Below are 12596 nucleotides of genomic sequence, written 5' to 3' on the forward strand. Positions count from 1 at the left end.
ATTTGTAAATGACTTCTATTAAAAAATCTTAAAGGGGTTATCCAGGAAAAAACTTTTTTATATATATCAACTTGCTCCAGAGAGTTAAACAGATTTGTAAATTACTTCTATTAAAAAATCTCAATCCTTTCAGTACTTATGAGCTGCTGAAGTTGAGTTGTTCTTTTCTGTCTAAGTGCTCTCTGATGACACCTGTCTTGGGAACTGTCCAGAGTAGAAGCAAATCCCCATAGCAAACCTCTTCTACTCTGTGCAGTTCCCGAGACAAGCAGAGATGTCAGCAGAGAGCACTGTTGCCAGACAGAAAAGAACAACTCAACTTCAGCAGCTGATAATTATCGGAAGGAGTAAGATTTTTTAATGGAAGTAATTTACAAATCTGTTTAACTTTCTGGAGCCAGTTGATATATAAAAAAAAGTCTTTTCCTGGAATACCCCTTTAATCCTTCCTGTACTTATTAGCTGCTGAATACTACACTGGAAATTCTTTTCCGTTTTAAACACAGAGCTTTCTGCTGACATAATGAGCACAGTGCTCTCTGCTGACATCTCTGTCCATTTTAAGAACTGTCCAGAATAGGAGAAAATTCCCATAGAAAGCATATGCTGCTCTGGACAGTTCCTAAAACGGACAGAGATGTCAGCAGAGAGCACTGTGCTCATGTCGTCAGAAGAGAGCTCTGTGTTTCAAAAAGAAAATAATTTCGTCTGTAGTATTCAGCAGCTAATAAGTACTGGATGGATTAAGATTTTTTTAATAGAAATAATTTACAAATCTGTTTAACTTTCTGGCACCAGTTGATTTAAAACAAAAACGTTTTTCACCGGAGTACCCCTTTAAGGATGGACTCTCTCTTGGGTTAATCTTCCAGTAGTTCAGTGCGGAGGGTATTAGTCCAGGCCACTAGATTGTCCACCTCCTCCTCCGGCGGTTCTCCATCCCTCGCGGATTCAAGGTGTGACCCTGTTATGTCGTCTCCGTAATAATGCTTCTTCTGTAAGTGACTCTCTACGGCCGCATCTATATCCATGATAGATTCCAATATGTGAGTTTCTGGTGGGAAGCAATAAAAGAAATAATGATGACCACAGAGTTCTCCCACCTCTCCCATTGCACTTGCATCATCATTGCGCCATTTTGCTGTATTTTTTTTTTACACAGACGGTTGCCAGAACGGGAGAATTGTAACCCCTAATCTTATTATTCCTAAAAATGTGTATTTAACAATCAACTCTGCCCTCTAGTGTCCATAGATAAGAATTACATGGATAGAGTTTGCTAAACTTCCCATTGTAAAGTACTCAGAATGCCCAATAGACCCCCCTGATCTAGTACCATGTTGCTCCCCCTTGGGCCCTAAGGACCGCAGCTTTTCATGGTAGATTCCACTAGGTGATTGAATTGTTCTGTAGTGAAATAGGTACAAAAAAGACAGGATCAGTTTTCGTAGTGTGTGCACATTACATGGAGGTCCTGACATGATCTGAACAGCTTGTTCTATGTCGTCCCAGAGATGTCTATAGGATTAAGATCATGGGGACCATGAATGGAAGGAAAAACTTGTCATCATGTTCCATGAACCAATCCAGATCCATCTGACCAGGACATGTTTCTCCTCAGAGATCTGGATCCATCTGACCAGGCCATGTTTCTCTATAGAGATGTGGATCCATATGACCAGGCCATGTTTCTCTATAGAGATCTGGATCCATCTGACCAGGACATGTTTCTCTATAGAGATCTGGATCCATCTGACCAGGCCATGTTTCTCCTCAGAGATCTGGATCCATCTGACCAGGCCATGTTTCTCTATAGAGATCTGGATCCATCTGACCAGGCCATGTTTCCCTATAGAGATTTGGATCCATCTGACCAGGCCATGTTTCTCCACAGAGATCTGGATCCATCTGACCAGGTCATGTTTCTCTATAGAGATCTGGATCCATCTGACCAGTCCATGTTTCCCTATAGAGATCTGGATCCATCTGACCAGGCCATGTTTCTCTATAGAGATCTGGATCCATCTGACCAGGTCATGTTTCTCTATAGAGATCTGGATCCATCTGACCAGGCCATGTTTCTCTATAGAGCTGGATCCATCTGACCAGGCCATGTTTCTCCATAGAGATCTGGATCCATCTGACCAGGTCATGTTTCTCTATAGAGATCTGGATCCATCTGACCAGGTCATGTTTCTCTATAGAGATCTGGATCCATCTGACCAGGCCATGTTTCTCTATAGAGCTGGATCCATCTGACCAGGCCATGTTTCTCTATAGAGATCTGGATCCATCTGACCAGGTCATGTTCCTCCACAGAGATCTGGATCCATCTGACCAGGCCATGTTTCTCTATAGAGATCTGGATCCATCTGACCAGGTCATGTTTCTCTATAGAGCTGGATCCATCTGACCAGGCCATGTTTCTCTATAGAGATCTGGATCCATCTGACCAGGACATGTTTCTCTATAGAGATCTGGATCTATCTGACCAGGCCATGTTTCTCTATAGAGATCTGGATCCATCTGACCAGACCATGTTTCCCTATAGAGATCTGGATCCATCTGACCAGGCCATGTTTCTCTATAGAGATCTGGATCCATCTGACCAGGTCATGTTTCTCTATAGAGATCTGGATCCATCTGACCAGGCCATGTTTCTCTATAGAGATCTGGATCCATCTGACCAGGCCATGTTTCTCCTCAGAGATCTGGATCCATCTGACCAGGCCATGTTTCTCTATAGAGATCTGGATCCATCTGACCAGACCATGTTTCCCTATAGAGATTTGGATCCATCTGACCAGGCCATGTTTCTCCACAGAGATCTGGATCCATCTGACCAGGTCATGTTTCTCTATAGAGATCTGGATCCATCTGACCAGACCATGTTTCCCTATAGAGATCTGGATCCATCTGACCAGGCCATGTTTCTCTATAGAGATCTGGATCCATCTGACCAGGTCATGTTTCTCTATAGAGATCTGGATCCATCTGACCAGGCCATGTTTCTCTATAGAGCTGGATCCATCTGACCAGGCCGTGTTTCTCTATAGAGATCTGGATCCATCTGACCAGGTCATGTTCCTCCACAGAGATCTGGATCCATCTGACCAGGCCATGTTTCTCTATAGAGATCTGGATCCATCTGACCAGGTCATGTTTCTCTATAGAGCTGGATCCATCTGACCAGGCCATGTTTCTCTGTAGAGATCTGGATCCATCTGACCAGGACATGTTTCTCTATAGAGATCTGGATCTATCTGACCAGGCCATGTTTCTCTATAGAGATCTGGATCCATCTGACCAGACCATGTTTCCCTATAGAGATCTGGATCCATCTGACCAGGCCATGTTTCTCTATAGAGATCTGGATCCATCTGACCAGGTCATGTTTCTCTATAGAGATCTGGATCCATCTGACCAGGCCATGTTTCTCTATAGAGATCTGGATCCATCTGACCAGGTCATGTTCCTCCACAGAGATCTGGATCCATCTGACCAGGCCATGTTTCTCCAGAGATCTGGATCCATCTGACCAGGCCATGTTTCTCTATAGAGATCTGGATTCATCTGACCAGGTCATGTTTCTCTATAGAGATTTGGATCCATCTGACCAGGTCATGTTCCTCCACAGAGATCTGGATCCATCTGACCAGGCCATGTTTCTCTATAGAGATCTGGATCCATCTGACCAGGTCATGTTTCTCTATAGAGATCTGGATCCATCTGACCAGGCCATGTTTCTTCTCAGAGATCTGGACCCATCTGACCAGGCCATGTTCCTCCACAGAGATCTGGATCCATCTGACCAGGCCATGTTTCTCTATAGAGATCTGGATCCATCTGCATGTTCCTCCACAGAGATCTGGATCGATCTGACCAGGCCATGTTTCTCTATAGAGCTATGGATCCATCTGACCAGGTCATGTTTCTCCATAGAGATCTGGATCCATCTGACCAGGCCATGTTTCTCCAGAGATCTGGATCCATCTGACCAGGCCATGTTTCTCTATAGAGATCTGGATCCATCTGACCAGGTCATGTTTCTCTATAGAGATCCGGATACATCTGATCAGGCCATGTTTCTTCTCAGAGATCTGGACCCATCTGATCAGGCCATGTTCCTCCACAGAGATCTGGATCCATCTGATCAGGCCATGTTCCCCCACAGAGATCTGGATCCATCTGACCAGGCCATGTTTCTATACAGAGATCTGGATCCATTTGATCAGGCCATGTTCCCCCACAGAGATCTGGATCCATCTGACCAGGACATATTTCTCCACAGAGATCTGGATCCATCTGACCAGGTCATGTTTCTATACAGAGATCTGGATCCATCTGACCAGGCCATGTTTCTATACAGAGATCTGGATCCATCTGACCAGGCCATGTTTCTATACAGAGATCTGGATCCATCTGACCAGGCCATGTTTCTCTATAGAGATCTGGATCCATCTGACCAGGTCATGTTTCTCTATAGAGATCTGGATCCATCTGGCCAGGACATGTTTCTCTATAAAGATCTGGATCCATCTGACCAGACCATGTTTCTTCACAGAGATCTGGATCCATCTGACCAGGCCATGTTTCTCTATAGAGATCTGGATCCATCTGACCAGGCCATGTTTCTCTATAGAGATCTGGATCCATATGACCAGGCCATGTTTCTCTATAGAGATCTGGATCCATCTGACCAGGACATGTTTCTCTATAGAGATCTGGATCGATCTGACCAGGCCATGTTTCTCCTCAGAGATCTGGATCCATCTGACCAGGCCATGTTTCTCTATAGAGATCTGGATCCATCTGACCAGGCCATGTTTCCCTATAGAGATTTGGATCCATCTGACCAGGCCATGTTTCTCCACAGAGATCTGGATCCATCTGACCAGGTCATGTTTCTCTATAGAGATCTGGATCCATCTGACCAGTCCATGTTTCCCTATAGAGATCTGGATCCATCTGACCAGGCCATGTTTCTCTATAGAGATCTGGATCCATCTGACCAGGTCATGTTTCTCTATAGAGATCTGGATCCATCTGACCAGGCCATGTTTCTCTATAGAGCTGGATCCATCTGACCAGGCCATGTTTCTCTATAGAGATCTGGATCCATCTGACCAGGTCATGTTCCTCCACAGAGATCTGTATCCATCTGACCAGGCCATGTTTCTCTATAGAGATCTGGATCCATCTGACCAGGTCATGTTTCTCTATAGAGCTGGATCCATCTGACCAGGCCATGTTTCTCTATAGAGATCTGGATCCATCTGACCAGGACATGTTTCTCTATAGAGATCTGGATCTATCTGACCAGGCCATGTTTCTCTATAGAGATCTGGATCCATCTGACCAGACCATGTTTCCCTATAGAGATCTGGATCCATCTGACCAGGCCATGTTTCTCTATAGAGATCTGGATCCATCTGACCAGGTCATGTTTCTCTATAGAGATCTGGATCCATCTGACCAGGCCATGTTTCTCTATAGAGATCTGGATCCATCTGACCAGGCCATGTTTCTCCTCAGAGATCTGGATCCATCTGACCAGGCCATGTTTCTCTATAGAGATCTGGATCCATCTGACCAGACCATGTTTCCCTATAGAGATTTGGATCCATCTGACCAGGCCATGTTTCTCCACAGAGATCTGGATCCATCTGACCAGGTCATGTTTCTCTATAGAGATCTGGATCCATCTGACCAGACCATGTTTCCCTATAGAGATCTGGATCCATCTGACCAGGCCATGTTTCTCTATAGAGATCTGGATCCATCTGACCAGGTCATGTTTCTCTATAGAGATCTGGATCCATCTGACCAGGCCATGTTTCTCTATAGAGCTGGATCCATCTGACCAGGCCATGTTTCTCTATAGAGATCTGGATCCATCTGACCAGGTCATGTTCCTCCACAGAGATCTGGATCCATCTGACCAGGCCATGTTTCTCTATAGAGATCTGGATCCATCTGACCAGGTCATGTTTCTCTATAGAGCTGGATCCATCTGACCAGGCCATGTTTCTCTATAGAGATCTGGATCCATCTGACCAGGACATGTTTCTCTATAGAGATCTGGATCTATCTGACCAGGCCATGTTTCTCTATAGAGATCTGGATCCATCTGACCAGACCATGTTTCCCTATAGAGATCTGGATCCATCTGACCAGGCCATGTTTCTCTATAGAGATCTGGATCCATCTGACCAGGTCATGTTTCTCTATAGAGATCTGGATCCATCTGACCAGGCCATGTTTCTCTATAGAGCTGGATCCATCTGACCAGGCCATGTTTCTCTATAGAGATCTGGATCCATCTGACCAGGTCATGTTCCTCCACAGAGATCTGGATCCATCTGACCAGGCCATGTTTCTCTATAGAGATCTGGATCCATCTGACCAGGTCATGTTCCTCCACAGAGATCTGGATCCATCTGACCAGGTCATGTTTCTTCATAGAGATCTGGATCCATCTGACCAGGCCATGTTTCTCCAGAGATCTGGATCCATCTGACCAGGCCATGTTTCTCTATAGAGATCTGGATTCATCTGACCAGGTCATGTTTCTCTATAGAGATTTGGATCCATCTGACCAGGTCATGTTCCTCCACAGAGATCTGGATCCATCTGACCAGGCCATGTTTCTCTATAGAGATCTGGATCCATCTGACCAGGTCATGTTTCTCTATAGAGATCTGGATCCATCTGACCAGGCCATGTTTCTTCTCAGAGATCTGGACCCATCTGACCAGGCCATGTTCCTCCACAGAGATCTGGATCCATCTGACCAGGCCATGTTTCTCTATAGAGATCTGGATCCATCTGCATGTTCCTCCACAGAGATCTGGATCGATCTGACCAGGCCATGTTTCTCTATAGAGCTATGGATCCATCTGACCAGGTCATGTTTCTCCATAGAGATCTGGATCCATCTGACCAGGCCATGTTTCTCCAGAGATCTGGATCCATCTGACCAGGCCATGTTTCTCTATAGAGATCTGGATCCATCTGACCAGGTCATGTTTCTCTATAGAGATCCGGATACATCTGATCAGGCCATGTTTCTTCTCAGAGATCTGGACCCATCTGATCAGGCCATGTTCCTCCACAGAGATCTGGATCCATCTGATCAGGCCATGTTCCCCCACAGAGATCTGGATCCATCTGACCAGGCCATGTTTCTATACAGAGATCTGGATCCATTTGATCAGGCCATGTTCCCCCACAGAGATCTGGATCCATCTGACCAGGACATATTTCTCCACAGAGATCTGGATCCATCTGACCAGGTCATGTTTCTATACAGAGATCTGGATCCATCTGACCAGGCCATGTTTCTATACAGAGATCTGGATCCATCTGACCAGGCCATGTTTCTATACAGAGATCTGGATCCATCTGACCAGGCCATGTTTCTCTATAGAGATCTGGATCCATCTGACCAGGTCATGTTTCTCTATAGAGATCTGGATCCATCTGGCCAGGACATGTTTCTCTATAAAGATCTGGATCCATCTGACCAGACCATGTTTCTTCACAGAGATCTGGATCCATCTGACCAGGCCATGTTTCTCTATAGAGATCTGGATCCATCTGACCAGGACATGTTTCTCTATAGAGATCTGGATCCATCTGACCAGGCCATGTTTCACCATATAGATCTGGATCTATCTGACCAGGTCATGGTTCTCTATAGAGATCTGAATTCATCTGACAGGCCATGTTTCTCTATAGAGATCTTGATCATCTGACCAGGACATGTTTCTCTATAGAGATCTGGATCTATCTGACCAGGCCATGTTTCTCTATAGAGATCTGGATCCATCTGACCAGGCAATGTTTCTCTACAGAGATCTGGATCCATCTGGCCAGGACATGTTTCTCCACAGAGATCTGGATCCATCTGATCAGGCCATGTTTCTCTATAGAGATCTGGATCTATCTGACCAGGCCATGTTTCTCTATAGAGATCTGGATCCATCTGACCAGGCCATGTTTCTCTATAGAGATCTGGATCCATCTGACCAGGTCATGTTTCTCTATAGAGATCTGGATCCATCTGACGAGGCCATGTTTCTCCACAGAGATCTGGATCCATCTGACCAGGTCATGTTTCTATATAGAGATCTGGATCCATCTGACCAGGCCATGTTTCTATATAGAGATCTGGATCCATCTGACCAGGACATGTTTCTCCACAGTGATCTGGATCCATCTGACCAGACCATGTTCCTCCACAGAGATCTGGATCCATCTGATCAGGCCATGTTTCTCCACAGAGATCTGGATCTATCTGATCAGGTCATGTTTCTCTATAGAGATCTGGATCCATCTGACCAGGTCATGTTTCTCTATAGAGATCTGGATCCATCTGACCAGGCCATGTTTCTCTATAGAGATCTGGATCCATCTGACCAGGCCATGTTTCTCCACAGAGATCTGGATCCATCTGACCAGGCCATGTTTCTCTATAGAGATCTGGATCTATCTGACCAGGCCATGTTTCTCTATAGAGATCTGGATCCATCTGACCAGACCATGTTTCTCTATAGAGATCTGGATCCATATGACCAGGACATGTTTCTCTATAGAGATCTGGATCCATCTGACCAGGCCATGTTTCTCCACAGAGATCTGGATCCATCTGACCAGTTCATGTTTCTATACAGAGATCTGGATCCATCTGACCAGGCCATGTTTCTATACAGAGATCTGGATCCATCTGACCAGGCCATGTTTCTATACAGAGATCTGGATCCATCTGACCAGGCCATGTTTCTCCACATAGATCTGGATCCATCTGACCAGGCCATGTTTCTCTATAGAGATCTGGATCCATCTGACCAGGTCATGTTTCTCTATACAGATCTGGATCCATCTGACCAGGCCATGTTTCTTCTCAGAGATCTGGACCCATCTGACCAGGCCATGTTCCTCCACAGAGATCTGGATCCATCTGGCCAGGCCATGTTTCTCTATAGAGATCTGGATCCATCTGACCAGGTCATGTTCCTCCACAGAGATCTGGATCCATCTGACCAGGCCATGTTTCTCTATAGAGCTATGGATCCATCTGACAAGGTCATGTTCCTCCACAGAGATCTGGATCCATCTGACCAGGTCATGTTTCTCCATAGAGATCTGGGTCCATCTGACCAGGCCATGTTTCTCCAGAGATCTGGATCCATCTGACCAGGCCATGTTTCTCTATAGAGATCTGGATCCATCTGACCCGGTCATGTTTCTCTATAGAGATCTGGATCCATCTGACCAGGCCATGTTTCTTTTCAGAGATCTGGACCCATCTGACCAGGCCATGTTCCTCCACAGAGATCTGGATCCATCTGGCCAGGCCATGTTTCTCTATAGAGATCTGGATCCATCTGACCAGGTCATTTTCCTCCACAGAGATCTGGATCCATCTGACCAGGCCATGTTTCTCTATAGAGCTATGGATCCATCTGACAAGGTCATGTTCCTCCACAGAGATCTGGATCCATCTGACCAGGTCATGTTTCTCCATAGAGATCTGGATCCATCTGACCAGGCCATGTTTCTCCAGAGATCTGGATCCATCTGACCAGGCCATGTTCCTCCATAGAGATCTGGATCCATCTGATCAGGCCATGTTCCCCCACAGAGATCTGGATCCATCTGACCAGGCCATGTTTCTATACAGAGATCTGGATCCATCTGATCAGGCCATGTTCCCCCACAGAGATCTGGATCCATCTGACCAGGACATATTTCTCCACAGAGATCTGGATCCATCTGACCAGTTCATGTTTCTATACAGAGATCTGGATCCATCTGACCAGGCCATGTTTCTATACAGAGATCTGGATCCATCTGACCAGGCCATGTTTCTATACAGAGATCTGGATCCATCTGACCAGGCCATGTTTCTCCACATAGATCTGGATCCATCTGACCAGGCCATGTTTCTCTATAGAGATCTGGATCCATCTGACCAGGTCATGTTTCTCTATAGAGATCTGGATCCATCTGGCCAGGACATGTTTCTCTATAAAGATCTGGATCCATCTGGCCAGACCATGTTTCTTCACAGAGATCTGGATCCATCTGACCAGGCCATGTTTCTCTATAGAGATCTGGATCCATCTGACCAGGACATGTTTCTCTATAGAGATCTGGATCCATCTGACCAGGCCATGTTTCTCTATAGAGATCTGGATCCATCTGACCAGGCCATGTTTCACCATATAGATCTGGATCTATCTGACCAGGTCATGGTTCTCTATAGAGATCTGAATTCATCTGACAGGCCATGTTTCTCTATAGAGATCTGGATCCATCTGACCAGGCAATGTTTCTCTATAGAGATCTGGATCCATCTGGCCAGGACATGTTTCTCCACAGAGATCTGGATCCATCTGATCAGGCCATGTTTCTCTATAGAGATCTGGATCTATCTGACCAGGCCATGTTTCTCTATAGAGATCTGGATCCATCTGACCAGGCCATGTTTCTCTATAGAGATCTGGATCCATCTGACCAGGTCATGTTTCTCTATAGAGATCTGGATCCATCTGACCAGGCCATGTTTCTCCACAGAGATCTGGATCCATCTGACCAGGTCATGTTTCTATATAGAGATCTGGATCCATCTGACCAGGCCATGTTTCTCTATAGAGATCTGGATCCATCTGACCAGGCCATGTTTCTATATAGAGATCTGGATCCATCTGACCAGGACATGTTTCTCCACAGTGATCTGGATCCATCTGACCAGACCATGTTCCTCCACAGAGATCTGGATCCATCTGATCAGGCCATGTTTCTCCACAGAGATCTGGATCTATCTGATCAGGTCATGTTTCTCTATAGAGATCTGGATCCATCTGACCAGGTCATGTTTCTCTATAGAGATCTGGATCCATCTGACCAGGCCATGTTTCTCTATAGAGATCTGGATCCATCTGACCAGGCCATGTTTCTCCACAGAGATCTGGATCCATCTGACCAGGCCATGTTTCTCTATAGAGATCTGGATCTATCTGACCAGGCCATGTTTCTCTATAGAGATCTGGATCCATCTGACCAGACCATGTTTCTCTATAGAGATCTGGATCCATCTGACCAGGCCATGTTTCTCTATAGAGATCTGGATCCATCTGACCAGGCCATGTGTCTCTATAGAGATCTGGATCCATCTGACCAGACCATGTTTCTCTATAGAGATCTGGATCCATCTGACCAGGACATGTTTCTATATAGAGATCTGGATCCATCTGACCAGGCCATGTTTCTCTATTGAGATCTGGATCCATCTGACCAGGCCATGTTTCTCTATAGAGATCTGGATCCATCTGACCAGGACATGTTTCTCTATAGAGATCTGGATCCATCTGACCAGGACATGTTTCTATATAGAGATCTGGATCCATCTGACCAGGCCATGTTTCTCTATTGAGATCTGGATCCATCTGACCAGGCCATGTTTCTCTATAGAGATCTGGATCCATCTGACCAGGACATGTTTCTATATAGAGATCTGGATCCATCTGACCAGGTCATGTTTCTCTATTGAGATCTGGATCCATCTGACCAGTTATTTGTTTAGTTATTTAAATTTATGCTGCAATCTGAGGTCTCAGGTTTAATCTCTGTAGGGAGAAGCTCCGACTATATATTTATGTGTTTTTGTCTTCCTTTTTGTTTCACCATTGTCACCTCACAGTCAGTCTGCATCCTCACCAACCTCACTGATACAACGTGGCTATAAAAAGTATAAAATGTCCATTGATACCATTCAGTTTAATGCTCTGATGACTTTACACATAGAAAAGACAATCTTATCCCTTATATTAACAATTCGGGTGCAGTCCTGGGTATCTAGTACTATGAATACGACGCCTCGTACCTGACAGTCTGCACAGCGCACATCCCGCACCTTCCTCCTCTCTTAGGGAAGGAAATGTTCTTGTTCGGTTACTTAGTAGTCCATGAATAAGGATTTTGTACCTGCAGATACAAAATAGGTGATTTATCCCTATAGAATCACTATAGTGCCCCAACCAGCTCAGAATCAACAGGACATTTCCGGATTTCAGGCGCTGTTCTGGGAGGTATGATCATGTCCTGCTGGTAAGCTTAAGGGGGAACTCCGGTACTTAAAGGGGTTATCCAGGAAAAAACTTTTTTTTTATACATATATTTTATATTTATATATTTATATATATATTTTAAATTACTTCTATTTAAAAATCTTAATCCTTTCAGTACTTATGAGCTGCTGAAGTTGAGTTGTTCTTTTCTGTCTAAGTGCTCTCTGATGACACCTGTCTCGGGAACCGCCCAGTTTAGAAGCAAATCCCCATAGCAAACCTCTTCTACTCTGTGCAGTTCCCGAGACAAGCAGAGAAGTCAGCAGAGAGCACTGTTGCCAGACAGAAAAGAACAACTCAACTTCAGCAGATGATAATTATTGGAAGGATTAAGATTTTTGAATAGAAGTAATTTACAATTCTGTTTAACTTTCTGGAGCCAGTTGATATAAAAAAAAAAAAGTTTTTCCTCGAATACCCCTTTAACAACTTATCCCCTATCCCACAACTGGGAACCCCACG

The 12596-nt window shown here is 45.0% G+C and overlaps 1 protein-coding gene across 2 annotated transcripts in view; it reads right to left on the reverse strand.

The window, feature by feature from the left end:
• Positions 1–733: 733 nt before the first annotated feature.
• UBE2U (ubiquitin conjugating enzyme E2 U) overlaps positions 734–12596 on the reverse strand; it is a 56108-nt gene continuing 44245 nt past the window's right edge. The window contains exons 10-11 of one of the 2 annotated variants that reach the window (XM_056532858.1): positions 11891–11991; positions 734–1054 (exon numbers count right to left, since the gene is read on the reverse strand). In XM_056532858.1, the coding sequence (XP_056388833.1) occupies positions 861–1054; positions 11891–11991 (295 nt within the window). In that variant the 3' untranslated portion in view covers positions 734–860. The remainder of the gene's footprint in view (positions 1055–11890; positions 11992–12596) is intronic. The other variant, XM_056532859.1, reaches the window with a different exon arrangement.

The sequence above is a fragment of the Hyla sarda genome, chromosome 7, assembly GCF_029499605.1.
Source record: "Hyla sarda isolate aHylSar1 chromosome 7, aHylSar1.hap1, whole genome shotgun sequence".
In the NCBI taxonomy this organism is placed as follows: Eukaryota; Metazoa; Chordata; class Amphibia; order Anura; family Hylidae; genus Hyla; species Hyla sarda.